Consider the following 20967-nt stretch of genomic DNA (forward strand, 5'->3'; position numbering starts at 1 on the left):
GAGATAGACTATATTTAGGGATTGAAGGAATTAATGATGTAAAGATGTTAAGTCCCCCTGAACTAGATTATAGAGTTATGCACTCCCAAAATCCTAGCATGTTTTTTCCCTCGTATTAAGCAAAATCACACTATTTAGACACGAATGGAATCAAATTTTAATAATATAAATATATTTATAAATATTCATTAAAATAAATTATAGAAATAATATTGGGAAAATACTACTATATGGAAAACAATGAAATTAGACTCCCACTTCACACCATCCAGGAAAATCAATTCTAAGTGGGTTGAATGCCAAAGTGTGAAAGGCTACACAAGATATATTTTAGAAGACATACAGCTAAATATGATCATGACTTTGGGGTAGGGAAATATTTTCCTTATCAAGACAGAGCACTGAGCATAAAAGAAAAATAAACAAATTTCATATCATTAAAATTAAGAACTTCTTCCCACTGAAAGGCACCATAAAGAGTGAAAAGACCACCCACTGGGAAGGAGATAACATCTTCACATCCACAAGGAACCCTAGAAGGATATCCACAAAGAGCGCCTCGAAATCAGCAAGGAAAAGGGAGACACCTCCAAGAAAGTACTTGAATGGTCATTTTATGAAAGAAAAAAATCAAAATGGGAAAGAAAGAAAGAGAGAGAGAGAGAAACAGAGAGAGAAAGAGAAACAGAAAGAAAGCAAAAACCAAAAAAAAAAAAGAAAGAAGCAACCTCATTCGTAATCTAGGAAATGCAAATGAAAACCACATGAGATGCCATTAGTCTTCCCCCACTCCCCTTCTTCCAGCCTCTCAATGACAAAAATAGAGATATCTGACTATCCCAGTGTAGGTGGGGGCGTGGAGTAGGAGTAAACTGCCACTGCAGAAAACAGGTTGGTGCTAAAGTTACCTGATAAAGTGGAGGATAAACACACCCTGCAACCCGGCAGTTCCCTTCTGATGTTTTTACACAAGAGAATCACTTGCATGTGTTCACCAGGATGTGTGTTCAGAATGGTCATAGAAAAGACAAAAAGCATACTCATAGAAACATGTCCTTAATAACTTCAGTATCCACCACTAACAGAAAGGTAAATGAATTGTGGTCTATCACTGAAATGTAATACACCACAATTGGAAATGGAAAAATATCTTTATTTTTTTATTATTTTATATATATGTGTGTGTGTGTGTGTGTGTGTGTATAATGAAATAAACACTGTACCTACAGGTAATGACATGGAAAAATCTCACAAATAACGTTATATAAAAGGAGCAAGCCACAGAATAATACATGGCAGTGTTATTCCTTTTATATAAAGTTCAAAAACATGAAATTCAATTATATCATTCTCAACGCATGTGTAGGTAGGAAAGCTGTTAGGAAAAGCAATGCAGTTATCACAAAACCCAGGGAGGTGGTGATGGAGGAGGAAGGAAGAGGATGCCTGGAAATGGGATGTCGTGATCAGTAGGGAAACATGGGAGCTTCTGGGTGATGACAGAATTCTATTTATTAAACTGGATGAGAGGTTGCACTGTCATTCTTCGTAATTTAATATACATTTTAGATATGTTTCTTTGTATTTACTCGATAGTTAATAAAGCTTATTAAAACCACATATCAAAAGACTATCCGAGAAAGGAAACTATTTTCACTATTTGTGTTTTCACATTAGCTCTTCACGGTTGTTAGATAAAACTCCCAAGTTCCCCTTGAAAGATAAACTAAGAGTATAATGTGCCTACGAGAGGCACAGTCCCTACTGTGGGGGACAAACTGCTCTCATTTGGTCTCATACACTTTATTTATTTACCAGCTTAGAAATCTTAGGTAAATCATTTTACTTAGGTTCTGAACTGAATATCCTCAGGCCATAAGGCCAGTTGAGAAGTGAGACAAAGTACTGAGTCCAGAGCCGACTCTTCTCCCCAGGGCCAGACCTCTATAGCTGGGCCAGATAGCAGCAGGTTGCTGTTATCACGATGCCTCGTAGCCACATCCATCCAGCAAGGAATAAAATGGAAAACAGATAAAAATCTGCCTTCCCAAGGTGGGGAGGATGTAGCTCAGTGGCAGAGTGTATGCCTAACATGCACAAGGTCCTGAGTTCAAGCCCTAGTACCTCCATTAAATAAATAGATGAATAAACCTAATTACCTCTCCCCAAAAGAGATAACTAAAAAAATTAATTTTTTAAAAAAATCTGCCTTCCTTCCTTTCCGATGAGGTTGTGTGTAAGACCCTGGATCCAGACTGCCTGGTTCATGTCCCACATTCAGCCCTGTAGCCTGGGGCAAGTGACAATACCTCTGTTTTTCTCTGTTTTCACCTGTAAAATGGAGCTGAAAATAGTGCCCACCTCTTAAAGGGATTTGGTTAATAGTGAAAAAGCACCTGGAAAAGTGCTTGGTGCGAAGGAAGTACTCAAAAACGGTGAAGTGGTAGTTACTTCCAGACCCAAGCTTATGTCCAGATCTACTGGCAATCTTGCTTTAGATCGCTGACTTTACAAGTAGGAAACTAAGTGCCTATTACCCCTTCCACAGCAGCTCCTTCACCTTTTCAAGTGCTTAGAACAAACCCTGACTCTGCTTACATTTGGTCCATCACAACTTCTGTTAGTCCTACCTTCAAAACATGCCTGGAATCCAATCACTCCCACCATCTCCTGGCTACCACCCTGGTCCCAAACACCATTCTCCCCTGGGTCAATGCAGTGGCCTCCCCACTTCTCCATTTGTCCTCGTTTCAGTCTGCTCTCAACAGAGCGGCCATACAGTTTTGATAGAACTATCTCTTCAAGACTAGTTGGCTCACACCACTGGCTCCAAACCATCCCATAGCTTCCCATCTCTCCCACAGTAAATAAAGATCAAACTGCTCATTGTGCCCTCAAGGATTTCACAACCTCTCTGGTGCATCTCCTTCTTGAACTTCTCCCCAGTTCACTCCACTCAAATCGCACACCACAAACATGGCCATCTCCCCAGGGTCTGGTCACTTATAGTTCCTTCCTCCTAGTAGGTTCCTTCCCCAATTTCTGCAAGGCTTTCTTCTCACTTCTCCCAAGTCTTCACTCCAAAGTGCCTTCACTCCCTGAGCTTTGGTTAATTTTCATAACCTCCCTCACCCTGTACCCTTTCTTTGCCTCATTTTTCACTTCTTCCCACTTAACACATTATCTAACACACACTGGATCTACTTCTTGATCGTGTTTTTGGTATGGCTTCCCCAGCAGAATGTATACTCCATCAGGCAGGAATATCCCACTGTATCCCCAGTGCCGTGAACAATGACCGGTACATAGTCCATTGGTTGAATAAATAATAAACTTACAAGTTGTCAGCTAAAACAGGTAATATAGCAAATAAAATACCTTTCTCCCTTTTAATCCTTTGGAATCCTGGGTAGACAAAAATTTCAAATACTTACACATTTTGATGCCATGTCCTTTATTTATGATTCAATGTTTACTCACTAGAGCTAAATGATTTTTCCAACGCTGTAAATGCACCCAACCATGAATACAAAATAGATCTGATTCGACGCTTCATTTGTGGCTCACGTGCTATTTCATAGCTGGCAATATGACGCAGCTGTCCCAGGACCGGTTCAGAGATGCTCTTCTCACCCCAGAAGGCCTCATGGCAACAAGACTGCCTGACTGTTAGGTAACCTTGGGGAGAACAGGGACTGTGTCCAACTTTCTCATAATTGCATTCCCAACACCTAATATTTTTTGCATGAATGAACTAGTTAATTAATGCACGCTTGGGCAATTTTTTGTGCTTCGTGTCCCATGCTGAGGGTGAGGATGCAACAGGCCACATGGCCCCCAGGCTGAGCTGGAAGAGAATATTGGAGTTTTAGTAAAATATGTATTTGTTATGTTAGGTGTCTATGTTATATGGTTATATATGTAAGTGTATATGTTATATGTGTGCCTATGTAAATGTACGCTATATGGGCATGAGTACACGGTATGTGCATATGTTATGTCCATATATGTCATGTATCTATGTGTATGCATGTGGCATGTGTATATATATACTGTGTGCATAAAATGGGCAATCAAAAACTGATGCTAACAATCAACTGGTAAGAAAAGGGAGTGATGAGGAAGAAGCTGGTCTAGTTTCTTTGCCTACTTTGTTAAAAAAAAAAATCACTTCACTGAGGAAGCCATCCTTTAAGTTCCTCCTAACAGCTCATTACTCACATAAACAGCAGTCTGTCCGCAGCAGGTTTCATAGATATCTCTCCCCTTTTCATCCATTCATCCAACAAGTACAAAATGAGCGCCTGTTAAGTTCCATGCACCATGCTCTGGGATACAGAGTAAATGAGACAAAGTCCCTTCCCTCTAGTGAGGAAGAGTGACAATGAACAAGTAAGTATATAACCCCATTTCAGGGTTGTAAAGACATTTAAAGCCAGAAAAGAGCAGGGAGATGGTAGAGGGAGGGGAGGCTGAGCAGAGCTCTGAGTGCAAATGTGGGGAAAGAGCTCTAAGGCTGAGGGAACAGCAAGAGCAGAAACAAATTGTGGGAAACAGCAGGGGAGGTGGCGGTTAGAGCATCCTGGAGCCCAGTGGAGAGGGGCACAGGGGCACCAGGCGGGCCCTGGAAGAAGGGCTCTGATAAAATTCGTTCCTGAGTGCATCACTGTCCGAGATGGATTCCGGAAAGGTCATTCATTACATTTCAAAACAGAGAAAAACAATTCAAGGTATTAAAAGAAAATAAGACCTCCTCTGTTGAGGAGGGAAATATTTATGCATGCCAAATGCAGGGCGCCTGGTCTCCATATTCACCCAGTGGTTGGCCTCTTACCCGACTCCCACCCACCACCCATCCCCCGTAGCCAGAATGAAAAACATAATAGAAATTAACCCCAGGCTCGTCAGGATTAAGTCTCTCAGCTGTCACCCCTGCCTCCCTCTTAAATGGCTGACATCATTTCTGGTCCTCCCCCAAACAAATGGCTCTTTCTCTCGTCCCAAATAATTAGCTTCCCCAGACACAATGGGAAGGCCTCAGTCCAAGCTGGGAGGGGAGACATTTGAAGGACAAGGGAATGCTAGTGTTTCGCTTGGGCTGTGGGACAAATGTTCCAGAAATCAAAGTTTTTTTTTTTATGTTTGTAATTATGCATATCCTGCAGTATCTGCATAATGGGTCCAATTCAGCCTTGGCCTCGCCACAAAATTGCCATGTCCGTGGAAGAAGGTCAGCCCGTAACATGATGAGTGAACAGGAAGCCTCACGCTGTTAATAGTGCCTTAATACATATATTTTTTAATTTGGGGGATGAACTTCGCTCTTTCAGTCCATTTGTCTGCATGCATTTGCAAACACATTCTAAGCTCACTTGTAAAATGCACATCTGTGAAATCAGCCCTTGCTCTGAGAGAATCTTTATGAAGATTTTAGGTGATCGGGAAGCTGACAGCTCCAGTCTTTCTGGTGCAAGGTAGAATTTTAAAGTCAGAGGAGGCAACATACGACGTTAGGAAAACTCTGTGCAACGAGGCAAACTCAGAAACACTACTGTAAAGGACCCAATGGGAATAAAATACACCTGGGTTCAGATTCATTTTCAAAAGTCTTTCTTTAAGGGAACAATATAAAGGTTCAATTTTGGTTTGAACAGATTCACCAGAAGTTTTTGTGTGTGTGGTTTTTTTTTTTTTTAACACTTTGGTTCTGCTCATGGTTTAACAGAATATCTATGCATTTAGTTCAGAGTTCAGCAAACAAGTTTTCAGTTAAATTTTTTGACATTTTTCACTGTTCAGTTCTTGGTGACATGAGGCCAGTGTCTCATGACCTCCTCAGAGCACCAAGAGAATCACCCACTGGCTGCTGTGATCATATCCAGTGTCCCTCTGCCCCCTCCACTCCCACCCCATTCATCCCTGCTTTTTTTTCCCTTCTTTTCATTTTTAAATCAGTTTACTATTTCTACCATACTCACATTTGAATTGGCAGAACTGCTTCCATGACCAACAGGACAGAGATGTGTCATTCAAGGAGAAAAGAAGTGAAGGTTTTCATAAAGCATGAGGAGCACCACAGTAACTAACACAAGGATGGCTTGCAGCGCCAAGGTGTGCAAGGAAGTAGGACTAAGGGTGCTCCGGCAGTAGCTGGCCTGCATGTGTTGGCCTGAGACCACTGCTATTACCTAAGGGGAAGTTCTTAATATGCTTGGTAAGCAGATCACATGTAACACGCATATCAATGGAGTAGAGTGAGACTTCCAAGGAGGAAATTCTACAAGTTCCTGGGCAGGTTCCACAGATCTCATTAGTGATCAACAGTTGCTGAATTATGATTCTGCAAATGTAGACATCCAGGGAAACTTTACAACCTGTGAAATTCTTAAGCCAAAAAATAAATAGCCACACATACCAAACCTGCACACTGTGAATTAAAGGGATGGCCTGTTAGGGCTTCTGAAAGAACCACAGCCTAGATCTACCACACCACATTCTCCAACTGGAGATGTGAATGGTATTCTTGTGCTAATGTAAGTCCAAAGTCTAAATGTTTGACAGTTAAGATTCCAGTGAAAATCTCTCTAAAGAGAACATTTATCGATGTGATCTGGTTGGGTCAGAGATCCAAATCCCACATTTGGCCTTCACCACATTTCAGGTCTTTTAGTGGAGGAAACAACTTTCACGAAACGTTCAAGAGGCATGGTCTTATATACCCTCTCATTCCTAGTATCCTCAGGTCCAAAGAACGGGTGCTGGCTCTCGTCTCTATGTCTGTGGTTATGGAAAGGCTCTGCCACTCAGCTGACTTCACTTCTGTTTTTCTGAGGGAGATCATGTATCTCCTCTTCCCCAGACCAACCACGATGGCACTTGCTTCAAACCCTGCCCTAGTGGAAGTCCAAAAGAACGTTGCTCCCTTGATGGATTTAAGCATTTCTGGAGTTGTTTTCCCCACTAGCTGTTGCTCCTGGTTATCCAGTCAACCTTGGCCTGCTTCAGTGCGCAATAAAATAAGTGGCCAGGTCACCAGGGTGGCGACTAACAACTCCTTGGCTTCTCAATGCAGCCTGTGGCATTTAAATGCCACAAAACTAAGAGATTTACCACCAATGACAGTCTCTTTGTTTCTTACTCCACCATGCCTCCAGCTGCCAGCATTTTACTGAAGGCAGCTAGCGCAGTCCCCTTCCAGGCTGAAACCCAAGGCCCTCCTTGGCTTTATTCTTAGATGGCACAGCTTAAAAGATCAATTCTTTGTTTTTGGTTTTTTTGCTTTTTATCTGCCAGAAAAACTGGAAGAGTGGAGGCATGGGGACTAGGGGAGGGGAAAAGAGTATCCCGGATAACACTTCTCTACTTAGGTACTCCGTGTGTGTGTGTTTGCGTGTATGTGTGTGTGTGTGCGCACGCGCTGGCAGGAAACAAGCTGGCTGAGTAAGGCTCCACGCTTTGCTTCCAGGGATCCAGACTAGGAACGGCACTCACCAGTCCTCCCTTGTCATCCTCCCACCTGTTTCTCTGAGGCCAACATCATGATTTTCTCATACAAGGATATTCATAGAGAGGCTGCATGGGACAGGTCCAAGACACACAATTTTTCCCTTTCTCCTGACACAAAGACATCCAATCAGAGAGTGCTGGGCACTTAATGGAAGCAAATAAGACACGAGGAATAAAATGGGAATAAACTGAGACTGCAACTACATTACAGGAAAGAGTATTTATTTTGGTAATACCCACGTGACTGGGAAGAGGGCTGAAGCCAAAAATCAGTTTCCATGGAATCTCTGTTCTGACTGAACTTCACCACCTGCATGCATGGTGGTGTAAACTTTAAAAAGTGTGCAGAGGGCTATACCCTCTGGAGGGGAAGCATAGTGGCCAACACAGAACAGCTGCCTAACAAATGGTCCGCACTGTTAGAGATGCTCCACTAGCCCATACTGACCTGTTCCCAGCCTGGCTCCACTTTAAGATTCTGGAGACTTGGTATGTTGGTTACCTGTGGCTGCTACACCAAAAGCTTGGTAGCTTTAAACAACAGAAATGTGGTCTCTCACAGTTCTGGAACCCAGAAGTTGGAAATCGGAATCACTGGGCCAAAAGTAAGATGACAACAGGGCAATGCTTCCTCCAGAGGCTCTAGGGGAAAATCCGTTCCTTGCTTCTTCCAGCTTCTGCTGGCTGCTGGCAGCCTTGGCTGTGGCCTCATCACTCCAGTCTTCAAGGCCAGCATCTTCAAATCCCTTTCTGATCTGTCTTCACATTGCCTTCATTCTCTGTGTGGGCAGAATCTCTCTCTGCCTCCCTATTATATACATACATATAATTGCATTTAGGGCCCACCCAGGTAATCCAGGACTATCTCCTCATCTCAAAATCCTTAACTTTATCACACCTGCAAACATCCTTCTACATAGAGCAGGCAACAGTGATTACAAATGTCCTCAGATCGTCTCTATCACCATGAAGACAGTTGCTGTACACACTGCTATTCAGGTGTAATGCCTGCAGTTAATGTATGTGATGTCACTGACAGGGCACATATATCCAAACCTTTTGGATTCAAGTTAAAAATGTGAGCTGCCCAACAGTTTCCAGAATGGAACTGTCTAACCTGGGGGGTGTCTGCATTACCCGTGTTGAGTGGGCTGAAGCCCAGGTTCTCCTCCTTATCACCTAGCCTTAGTTCTTCTACCAACCACTCACTCTTTCTTCCTGTTAAACACAGTCCGCGTGAGGAAACCCATGAGCTAGCTGGCCTTCTTAGCAAGGCTAGTTTAGCTAATAGGGATGTACCCTGTGCTCCTTTATTTGGTAGGTTCCTTGATGGGCAGTTGGGTATCGACAGGAGAGTTGGGATAGGGCCCTTGGATTTATTACCATTTTCTTTACCACCCTGATGCTCTGCAAAGTCCTCCATGGTTTCTGGATCCCCAGGTTAGACACACTGGCCAAAGTGGGGCTGGATAAATACATCGGGTCTCAAGTCTGCTGGGAAATCAGCCGACAGGCTCCTCCCTCAGTAGAAAGCCCCCTCTCCATAGGGCTGAATTAAATTTTCATATGGGGAAACAGATGGAATTAGTAATGTTAGAGCAGTTTTCAAGCCAACATTATGCTTTCATGTGCTTGAAAGTTGCCATTTCTTGATGTGTTCTCTAGTAATATCAATAAATCCTATATCCTTAGTACAATGCAGGGCTGCCACTGGAGTGAGGCAAGTCAGGCACTTGCCCTGGGTGCAAAGTTTAAGTGGATGCCCAGAAAACTCAGTAATTAAATAACATTTTAAATGCAATATTTAAAAAAATACAAAATCAGCAAACTGTGGCCTACAGGCTAGCTACCTATTTTTGGAAGTAGAGTTTTACTGGACTAGGGCTAGGATTAGGGTGAAGTGTTGCCACAGGCAGGGGTTGGTAGGATCTTGTCTTTAAAATGCTGGTATTTTGTTAATCAAGGATTTTTTTTCACAGTTTTGACTTTTCAAAAAAATTTTTAAATAATTTTGATTTTTTTAATTAAGTTTTTTTCATTTTAATTAAAAAAGTTTTCAAACACAATTTTTTTTTTCACAATAACCATTTTTCTTCAAGACAACCATTATATCATGGCATAGAGCAGAAGCGTTTTTTGCATATTTCCCAATTTGTCACAGAGAATATCAAAAAGATGTATTTAAGGATCCAGATTTAATAAAATTAATAATCTTTACTACTTCATCAATGCTATTGAGTGAAATTAACTTTTTTTTTAAACTATGAGTACACAGAAGCTGTAAGTTTTACTTGCCATTGCTTTTGCACCATTAATGCAAATGCCAATGCAATAAAAACAGCAAAAAAATCTTAGAATTATTATGAAAATAATTTTGGTTCCACACACCGTTTGAGACGGTCTTAGAAAACCCCAGAGATCTGCCTTAAAGGGTAACATTTTAATGATGTAAAGTTAAACTCATTAAAAGTCAAAACCATTATCAATAACAAGCTAAGATCCTCAGTCCAATGGGGGCAACATAATTATGACTAACTCCAAAGTTTGTTTTGCAAAAATAAGTGGTAAAGAGTTAAAGCAAATTGATCCATCTGTCATATAAACAGTTCTGAGCAATCAGGACATCTTTGAGGCTAAAGGTAAGGTATGAACAAGATATGAAAGAAGCTGAATGCCTTGAACATAATCAGTGATCTGAAGGCATGGCCATTTTAGGGCAACTGAGTGGAGAAAGCACCCCATCCATCCGTTGCCTCCCCAGCACCCCAAGAATGAGGGAGCAGAGGAAACTACAGTAGCAGCAGGAAGATCCAGACAAACATACCACACAGAGCATCCCTGGGCTGTTCAAAGATCCTGGGGCCAGTGCTGGGTGGTAAAGCTCTCTCCTGCCACTTCCTAGCATACAACTGTGAGCAAATTCCCAAACCATTGTCTGTCTCAGTCTTCTCATGTGTCATATGAATATAATATTAATACCTTCTTCATATGATTGTTGCAAAGAGTTCATGAGATGATGGAATTTAAGCATTGAGCACAGTGTCCAAGAGAATAAATAGTCAGCGAATGTATCTTTTTAAAAATAAAACATACTTCTGTACTGATTCACTACCCAGCATTCAGTAATTTTTCCCCACATACACAAATGCTTAATTAGCCCACTGTCTTGCCAGTGTTAGGTATTCAGTAAGGGTTACTTCCTCCCTCTAGCCAGACTGGGCAGCCTGTCTGGCCCTGTCATTTCATCCACATGGCTTTGAGTGGCTTTCCCACCAACAATTCACTGAGAGATCTGATGCTTAAACACAAAAAGTATACATCAACGTGCAAACTGTTATATAAAAATGGGAATATCTGTTAAACAGTAGAATTATGCTTTATATTTCCTTAAAATTGTTTTTACTGATGTTGAAAACACATTTGAAAAACAAAGGAATTGTTTTCAAAAATCAAAAGTAGCAAAATAGTTAACCCAGCAACGAAAACCAAACTGGCTTTTCGCCAATAGGTCTCTATGGTAGACAAAATAGTGCACAGCCTGATCCCCAGAACCTGTGAAAATGTCACCTTACACAGCAAAGAGACTTTGCAGATGCGATTAAATTAAAGACCCTGAGACAGGGAAATCCCGGATTATCCTCATGGGCCCAGTGTAATCATAAGGGTCCTTAAAAACAGAGAGGAAGGCAGAAGTCAGAGGCAGATCTGACTACAGAAGAAAGGCACAGAGAGGCAGCACTGCTGGCTTTGGAGACAGGAGAGGCCACACGCCGAGGGATGCAGGCTGCCCCTAGAAGCTGGAAAGGGCAAGGAAAGTTTCTCCCCTAGGGCCTCCTGAAAGGAATTTCAGCTCAGTGACACCCATGTCGGACTTCCGAACTACAGAATTTTAAGATAATAAAGTTGTGTTGTTTAAGCCACTAGGTTTGTGGTAATTTGTTACAGCAGCAAACAGAAAACTAATACAGTCCTAAAGGTTATCCCATTCACCCTTGGTCTGTTTCCATGCATAGTAAGGAGCCAGGTCACCAGGGTGGGGACTGACAACTCCCCTGGCTTCACCCAGCTCTCCCACAAAGTAAGAGACTGACCACGAATGACAGTCTCCACCTCTGAAGACTTGGATTCAAGAGCTCTGGGACACAAGACCATCTAGATGAAAACAGTGACTGTATTGGAGATGGTTGGTGGTTCACACTCAGAGACATTCATTTACACTCATCAAGAGCTTACATATAGTTCCAATCACTAATAGAGAAATAAATATGCATACTTCCAGAGACAGGTCAACAGCTAGGGACAAGGGTAAAAGGCTGGAAATGGCCCAAAACACATAAATCCTTCCATATGCTGATGCTAACAAAAACTAGTTGCAGAATTAAACCAGATGAGATCTCTGCTCTCGCCTATGTGGCCAGTGCTTCAGGGCTCTCAAGCAAACAAAATAGGATTCTGACAGCCAGCAGGCCTCTCTCATGGAAAAGCATCCCTGGTGAGCACGGACCTAAGAGAACCCTTCTCAGCCCGCCACCTGTCCCACGGGACCTACCTGTTTCTTTACGAGGTGGTGATGTGCTGGCCCAGGGGGTGTCATCTTCAAATTGAACCCAGTTGCTGATGGCCGAGGCCAGGTCAGGCAGGGGCTGCTCAGGGGTCCCAGGAGGCGAGACTGCTTCAGAGATGAGGCCCATCTTTTCAAAGGAGTCATCGTGCTCCGAGTGGGAAAGGTCCTGAGAGCCTCCATCCACCACATGGTTCTCTCCGGAGGAGCTCTCAGACTGGTCTGAGGACGATGACGGTCCTGGGAGGTGCTCTTCGGTGTCACCTGAAACAGACACAAGACATCAACATGACATCACAGGAGGAAGGCCACTGGACAGGACCCCTGTCTCGGAACTGTCTCATGGAGGAAAAACAAAGGGTAGGCAAGGGGTGATCACAGGAGTCACCACTACAGTGGGTGAGGGCAAAGAGACAGCCATGCCTCTCTGCCTCTGTGCTAGAGGAGTGTTTTCCTAAAACCTAGGATGTCCATAGCAGTATCCATGCAGGCTGAGACTGGGAGCCTTGTTCCCTGTTCTTATCCCACCACCTACCCCAGCAGGGACTGGTGAAGACTGTGGCTCAACAGGAGAGCTTCCGTCTGGACTAGAGACATTCAAAATCAAACTTCCGACTCTATGCAGTTCAAATGACACATGTCTGCAGGCCACCACATGCAAACCCAGCACTAATGACCAGCTGAATGTGGCACCGAGGCCATTCCTCTAGCTTTGTATCACTTCATTGGTCCTGGAATATTTAATAGCCTTCCAAAAAATTTATTAAATAAGGTACTAGATCCCAATTGTGATGGTGGTTATACAAATCTATCCACATGTTAAAATTCATCAATTGTAGATCAGAAATGGTCAATTTTACTGTATGAAACTTTTTTAAAAAATGAAAGTACTGATATGAAACTCCTTTCTCCCATCGCTAGCCAAACAAACTGGTCCACCCAAATGTAATCAAAGCCTTTAGACAAGTACTGTCCTAAAAAAATAAAATGTGGACCACATATGTAATTTAAAATTTTCTAGTAGCCGCATTTAAAAAAAGTGAAAAGAAACAGGTAAAACTATTTTTAAGAATATATATTTCAACCCACTGTGTTGAAAATGTTTAATTCCAACATGTAATTGATAAAAAATTGTTAATGAAACATTTAACTTTTACTAGGTCCTCGAAATTCAGTGTAGGCATTTTACACTTACAGCACGTCTCAGTTCAGACTAGCCACATTTCAAGGACTCAGTAGCCACGTGGCTCCCTTACTGGACAGCACACCTGTAAACTCACACTTTCCAGGCGCTGTAAATGAAGCTGAGATGATTTCAGGGGGCAGTAGCAGCTGCTGTGGAACAGAATCAGCTGACAAGTCTCTGTAAATGGCTCCCGTAACCTACCTTGATCTTCATCCCAGAGCGCAGCTCCCCAGAACTCAATCTAGCCACCTTCATCATGATCGGGGTGACAAATTACTGAGCCCTTCCCATGTGCCAGTCACTGCTGCAAGCACTTTACCTGTGAATTCATTTAATCCTCACAACCACGCTGAGGTAGTACTGTGATTACCCCTACTGCACAGATAAACTACTGCCCAGGGAGGTTAAATAAATTATCCACCCAAGGGCACATCCCTCATGCATGACAGAGCCAGGGTTTGAGCCCAAGGGATCCAGCTCCAACACCCGCCACTCTTGACAACTATGCGTTAAAAATTGGGACAGTCCAAATTGCTGTTGGGAGTAATAACCAAAAAGACTGAGTTGAAGGGACTTTGAAAACATGAAGCTTATGTTCCTTGGAAGGAAGCAGCCAATACGCTTGGTGTTTCCAAGCCCTTGTTTCGGGCCCTAAAGTTCCTAAGATGCTTCCTCCAGGCTTCTAGGTGGAAGAATCTGCACCTGAGAAAAGTGACAAATTGGCTCTTTTTTCTCCATATCAAGATCTCACCCACAGGATGATCGAGGAGAAGCCATAACAAGCAGGCGGGGTTCTCTGTTAACCTTTTCCCTTAGGCAGTGAAAGCACTCCTTACCCTCCGAAGAGGCAGGAAAGAGGGGCTCTTCGTTGAAGGAGACCCACTCCGACTGCTGGGTAGCGATCACATGGTCCAAGGTCGTCATGCTGGGAAGGCGCTGGTCATCTTCACGCTGCTGACCTCAGGCAGACCCCAGAGCAACGTCTGGGGTGGAGGTACGGTAGCACAGTGGACTTGGGCCTGGGGTCTGCTATGGGGGTTTTGCAGAGGGTGGCACTCAGAACACAGGCAGATTAGCCTCTCTTGCCTTTGGTGAATCTGCCAAGCAGAAATCTGTTTAAAAAAAATAATGAAAATTAAAAGGGATGACCATCACATAACCAATCCACACAGGTCTAGGGCTTTCAATACTGTCCACGAGGAGGTCTGGGTGGTTTCTGCTCTCCCTTTCTCTGCCCTGCCCTGCCCTCACTTCTAACAGGGAAATATCTGCCTTTAGCATCGAGATCTCTGTATGTGCCATCATATCAGACTTACAATCACACAAATTTTAGCAATTAGATTCCCAAATTTTCCCAATTATTATATTTTAGAAATACTTTTATCTATAATACAATGCCATCGTTGTAAACAAGTATTGAAACTTTTCAAAGTGCTTTCACTTTCCTTTACCAGATGGCAAAATAAATGCACGTTATTTCCTATCAAATCAGTGCAGTTTCTTGCCTGAGGCAGGTAGCTCTTTGCAAGCCTGATTTAAATCTTTGGCAGAAATCCAACCATCTCCAGATGGTATCTCCAAGCACAACTTACCAATCAAGAAAAACAGAAATGGAGTCATCTTGCTCACTTGGAGTACGGGGGTAGGGCATATTTGCATCAGAGAAAAATATGAGTTAAAGAAACACATTTTTACTCTAGGCCAATTTGAATTCGTACGTAAAACTCTAGCCTTTAGTCACATTGCAATTATGTTCCATGTAAGGCTAATGAATAGACTTACAATATTGTTTGTACCATTAGTGTCTTTTTACAACTTGAACCTAACTCCTGATCTTAGAATGAATTAGTAAAATCTAAATTAATGCAAAATTAATGTTTCCACATAAGAGCTACCATCCACCTTGAACAGTATCAGTTATTAACTGAATACTCATAATATTCATTTTAGTCTAGAACAATTTAACTCATAGCCTTCTAGCTGGTGCATAATAAAAAGAAAATGTTGAAATTCTACTATAGGGTACTAACTGCATTAAATAATCGATGCTGAGGATAATCAGAATAGAAACATTTAGTAGCTTTTACTTTGGGGGGCAGAATTAAAACAATCAGTCTTGTTGACCAATACTTCCTAAAAATAAGTTTGTATAGAAAAATATGTTTGTATAGAATTCATAATTTTCAGAAACCTATTTTCATACCATACTTTGATCCAATAGTCACTGTAGTTAGAGAGAAGTTAAGTGACTTATCCAACACTTTTGTTGTTTCCAGGGGCTTTGTTTGGTGTCCTAAGATTCCTAAGATGTTTCTTCCAGGCATCTAAGTGGAAGAATTTACACGTCCCAGGATAGTGACAATTGGACTCTTTTTATTGCATAATGAGATACCACCAAAGAATAATCAAGTAGAGGCCATAACAAGCAGGTGTGTTAGATGCACCACATTAGGAAGTGATAGATGTAACCCTTGAACCCAGGTCTTCTGATGCTGAAACACTCTTATCTTTGGGTCACAGCCATAAAAAAAAAAAAAAAAAAAACAAACAAACAAACAAAAAAACTAGAGACTATAAATAGACTAGCCCCCAGCTAAAGTACTTCACAAACATCAACTACAATGGAACCATAATGAAATGATCAGTGAAACTCCTCAACAGAAATCTACCAGGGTATCCAAGCTGTACAGAGAATGGGAAAGCCCAGAAATCTCTCTTGCAAGTCCCTCTCCTAAGATTCTTACCAATCACAGGACCAGACATGTGCAAACAGCCTGGAGAGTGATGGCTCCAAACCAGATCTCACCAGAGAACCAGGCAAAGCCCACAGACCCAAAGAGCTGATCTAGTGGGTTTCTCCCATCTTATGCCTTTCTCAAGTCCATCAAATGTTGGCATCCATCGATGTGATAAATGGCTGCAGGCCAAGAGAAGATGGTAAAATTGAAGAGTCAGATTCCCCCTCTCCCAACAACAGCAGCATGTAAGCCAGCTCCAACAAGGACAAAGCCACAATACAAGCTCACGAGCTGACATGTGCAGAGTCACAGCTAGATGGGGAGGCATCCCACCCATCCCATGATGATGAATCCAGCAAAATGAGTGTGCGTGGGGGAGGGGAAGGGGGATGAGAAGGAAAAGGGTGAAGATAATGGAGGAAACATCTAGAAATTTTAGAGCTCGAAAATTTTAAAGATGAATAGTCCAGCTCTCAAGTTTTACAGATGAAAAATGTGAGGCCCAAGGAGATCAGGTGTAGCAACAGCAGAGACTGAGACAGACCCAGGAGTTCAACTGCCTGGATGTGAGTCCTGCACAGTCCTTAAGCCTCAGCTCACCCCAGTGCAGCAAGAACAGCAAAACTCACTTCATAATTCTAAGGATTAAGTAAGATAATATACTCCAAATGCTTAGTCCTGGGAGTGAAAAACCGTCTGTAACAACAAAGACAGTCACAGCAGCTGAGTTTCCAGACGGCTTACTGTGTGCCAGGCCCCATTCCAAGCTCCTGATAAATGTCCGCTCTGGCCTTCGACCCCGGGTAAACGACTCACACTAACAAGCGGTGTGCCTCCGTGTAAATCTTGGGACCAGAATGCAAATTTCATGAAACCACTCCCTTTCTGTTACTTCCACATTCTGATTTTAGTGATTTCCCTTCACAGTCATTTTTTAGAGTGGTTCTCCCAGATGCTAAGTGGAGTCAAGCAGGCAACTTCCTCTTTACAGATACAGATGCATTCGGCTGAGGGACCAAGATAAAGACTCAGGAAGTATGAATGAAAAGAAGAGCCCGAAAGATTTACCTACCCTTCCTCAGCTTGTCCAGCCCAGATCCAGGCATGGGCTGGTAACAGACCATGAGTGGTCCCAGGAAAGCCTGGTGGAACAAAGGTGTTACCGGGAACCTCCATCACAACCCTGTGAAATGGATTCTAGGAACCTGCCATGAAACAGCCACATGCAGCAGACCCTGAGATGCTAGACTCTACGGAGTGCTGGGCGAGCAGCTGGAATCCCACAGAGAAACCCGATCATTGTGAGGCTAAGTTCACCCTGGAATGGGTTTCTCCATAAAAACCTCACCCCATTTTTAGAACATGAATCATAAAGTGAGGCTTGGAATCACCACAAATGAGTAGTGACTCACAATCAGCACAGTGCTGACCAAGAGACACTAAAAATTTCACTGAAGTTCTCTGGGCTGCCCTTTCAGAGAAAAGCTTCTTCCGCAGCCCACCTTACACACTAAAACTGGGGGGTGGAGAATGCAGCTGGCTGATAAGATGGGAGACCTAGAAGACCGACATAAGATGTATCTATTTCTAGGATGCAGTCATGAGCCCTGTGTGTGTAGAAATGTGCCAGGCACCCTTAAGATACTGACCCTCAAGCAGCGCACCATCTAGCAGGGAGATGGAGATGCTCAGAACAGCAAACACAACAAACCTGGGAATAACTGCCCACTGGAGGACATACCAGAAATGCTGTGACAGTTGGATCGTAAGGGCTGGAACCATAAGGGACCGAGCAGGTTTTGGGATTTGAAGGACGCCCTTGGTTCTAGACCACTGGAAGGGAAGAGTAAGGCATCCTTGGGACGGGGGATCAGCCTAAGTGACGATTAAGAGAATCAGACCTTGTGGGAGCGTGTTCCTGGGCCAGTGAAGAGGTCAGTCTGATGAGAGCTGAGGTATCTCCTGGAGAGAAAGGCTGATGGACCTGAACAGCTGAGGAGAAGAGTTCTGTGGGAAATGGGAAGCTGCTGAAAGTTTACGAGTGGAGAGTGACTCAAGGAACTTTCCTCAGACTGTCCTGAGCCAGGAGTTTGGTGATGGAAGCTATCAGCCACGACAGGGCCTCAGTGTGTCCCACAAAGCCAGGGGCCAGCATCAGCAGAAACAGGACTGGCTACTCTGTGCTAGGACCATTCTAGACCCTGACAGTACAAGGAAGAATGAGACAGCATCACTGGTCTCTAGTAGCTTAAAGTTCATTGCAGGGAGGTATGACAGTGACATAATAACACAACAGGCTCTCTAACCTATTGTGACCGGTCAGCCACCACAACGACAGCACCCTTGCAGAGAGAGAGTCAGGGTGTTAAGAGACTACCCAGGGCTTGAGCAGTGGACGGTCATGAGCTGCATCTTAAATTGGAAGGCAGGCTTCTGAGTGAAAGGGAGGAGGGGCAAAGGCATTTGGGGAAGAGAGAACAGAGATGGCACAGCTAGATCACAATGAGTTTATCTCCTGTTTACCTGAAGAGGGTGGGAGTGAGATGAGTGCACTGGAAAAGGAGGGGTTGGAACAGTGACAGCTCTAAATTTCAGAGAGAGTTTGAACTCTCGAAACTGCCCTTTCTGTTCCCACTGCCACTGCCTTGGTTCAGTCCGCATCGTTTCTCATTCAGACAATTACTAGCCTCTTACCTGTCTCCCTGCCTTCAGCATCATCCCCCTCTAACCTATTACCCAACCTAGTACACCAGCAGGGTCTTCCTAGAACTTGAAAATGTCCATGCCACAGCTCTGTTTAAAAACTCCTCAGAGGCTCCGCACAGCCACAGACCCCCTTCCTCCTTGCGTTAGCCAGAGTCAGCTTCTGTCGCTTGCAGTGAAGAACTCCGACGTACAGTCCCCTTCCTTAGCTCCCACTAATCCCACTTGTTCCTTATCCCCCATGTCTTCTGTATGCTGATAGTATCTTACTCATTTATCCGGTTATAATGAACCTGTCTGCTAATGTGGCCATTGTGTCAATTAGCCTGGGAGCTCCCTGAGGAAAGGGACTGGATTTTCCTCTTGTGGATGTCTCCAACTCTTAGAACAGGGTCTGATATTTAGCAAATGTTTATTGAGTAAATATCTGAATAAATGAATGAGTGAACAAATTAACTTGTTTTACCACATAATAGGTAGGCTCTTTAGGTCTCCTGAGCTGGTAAATGCTTTAGAAAGGTTAATTTAAACACTATGTATAAGATAGCTTGGGAAACAATCTGGATACAGGGCAACATGTCCATTCTCCTTTCTCTGATCTAAAATTGTACTATTCAATTCCAGTACAGTAGCCACCAGACACAGGTAACTACTGAAATGCGGTTGGTCCAAAATGAGTTGCTCTTTAAGTGTACACACCAGATTTCAAAAAGTATAAAAATGTGTTAAATACCTATTTAATAATTTTTATATTGATTACATGTTAAAATGGTAATATTCTGGATATACTGTGTTAAATAAAATACATTGTTAAAATTAATTTCACCTCTTTGTTTTAAATTTTTAAATTTTTAATGGGGGAGAGGGTAGTAGGTAAGCAGTAGAGCACATGCTTAGCATGCACAAGGTCCTGGGCTCGATCCCTAGTACCGCCAATTAAAAAAGTAAAATACAAGTAAAAAAAAAAAATTTTTAATGGGGCAATTAGAAAAATTTAAATAACACATATGTGGCTTGTATTATATTTCTGTTGGACAACATGGCTTTTAAACAATCCATTCTTTATTTCATCTTTGTTCTTATAGGCTATTTTATACTAGACATAGAATTTGAGGTTGACTTTTTTTCTCTTCAGGATCCCATCTTTTTGCCCCTATTGTTTCTGATGAGGAGTTAGTTATAATTCTTATTTCACTATTATATCTTTTATCTCTAACTGCTTGCAAGATTTGATTTCAGTTTTCAGCAATTAACTGTGGCTATGTCTATATGTAGTTTCCTTATAACTCATCCCACTTTAAGTTTGTGTGATATCCTGAATATGTATGTCAATATTTTCATTAAATTTGGAAAAATTTAGCCACTATTTCTTCAAAATATGTTTTCTGCCCCTTTCTCTCCTGCTTCTCCTATTGATCTACCTTCAAGTTCCTTGACTTTTTTGTCATCTTGATTCTCCTCTTAAGCTCATTCTGCGAATATTTCATCTCAATTATTCAACTTTTTCATTCCAAGATTTTCATTAGATTATTTTATAGTTTCTATTTCTCTGCTGAGATGCCTTTTATATTCACTCATTTTGATAATATTTTCCCTTAGTTCTTGGAACATATTTATGATAGCTTCTTCAAAGGCTTTGTTTGCCCAATCCAACATCTAGACCATTTGGGGTTTAATTTCTATAGACCTTTTTTTAAACTATGGGTCATGTTTTCCTGTTTCGTTACATACCTAACAATTGTTGATGATACATAAAGACAGTCTGGATTTGATCTTCCTCTACAGAGCTGGTTTTTGCCAGAAGTCAAACTGCCCGCTCACCTTGCTCTTGCATAGGCTTACTCTTCCTTGCTGGATGAAATTCGTGAAAAGCCAAAGGTGTTTCCCAGGGCGCTCTAACTACTGCAGGACTCAAATTCCAAACTCAATTTCCCTTGACAGTACTTGGTTCTAGGCTTTGTTAGGGTGGATTTAAATTAGGCCCTACTCTAGAGCAGGGGTGCTCTGCAGTGATGACCCAATCTGGCCTTCCTTCTGCTTTTTTTTTTTTCATTTGTTTAAAAAAAAAAAAAAAGAGAGACATTGGAACAAAACCATGCTCATTTATTTACATGCTGTCTATGACTGCTTTTGCTCTACAACAGCAGAGTTGAGTACATGTGAGAGACATTGTATGGCTTAGAGGGCCTAAAATAATTACCATCTAGCCCTTTATTAAAAAAAAAAAAAAAACCCCTGCTTAAAAGCATAGACTTTGCCCTAAGACACAGACT

General features: G+C 42.4%; 1 protein-coding gene across 4 annotated transcripts in view; it reads right to left on the bottom strand.

Moving 5' to 3' along the window:
• Positions 1-20967, bottom strand: part of STON2 (stonin 2) — a 139791-nt gene that overhangs the window by 96183 nt on the left and 22641 nt on the right. For 3 of the 4 annotated variants that reach the window (XM_010976393.3, XM_031454138.2, XM_064486167.1), the window contains exons 2-3: positions 14090-14365; positions 12056-12331 (exon numbers count right to left, since the gene is read on the bottom strand). In XM_010976393.3, coding sequence (XP_010974695.2) covers positions 12056-12331; positions 14090-14177 — 364 coding nt within the window. In that variant the 5' untranslated portion in view covers positions 14178-14365. Of the gene's footprint in view, positions 1-12051; positions 12332-14089; positions 14366-20967 lie in introns of those variants that run through there. The other variant, XM_064486168.1, reaches the window with a different exon arrangement.

The sequence above is a fragment of the Camelus dromedarius genome, chromosome 5, assembly GCF_036321535.1.
Source record: "Camelus dromedarius isolate mCamDro1 chromosome 5, mCamDro1.pat, whole genome shotgun sequence".
NCBI classification, from domain to species: Eukaryota; Metazoa; Chordata; class Mammalia; order Artiodactyla; family Camelidae; genus Camelus; species Camelus dromedarius.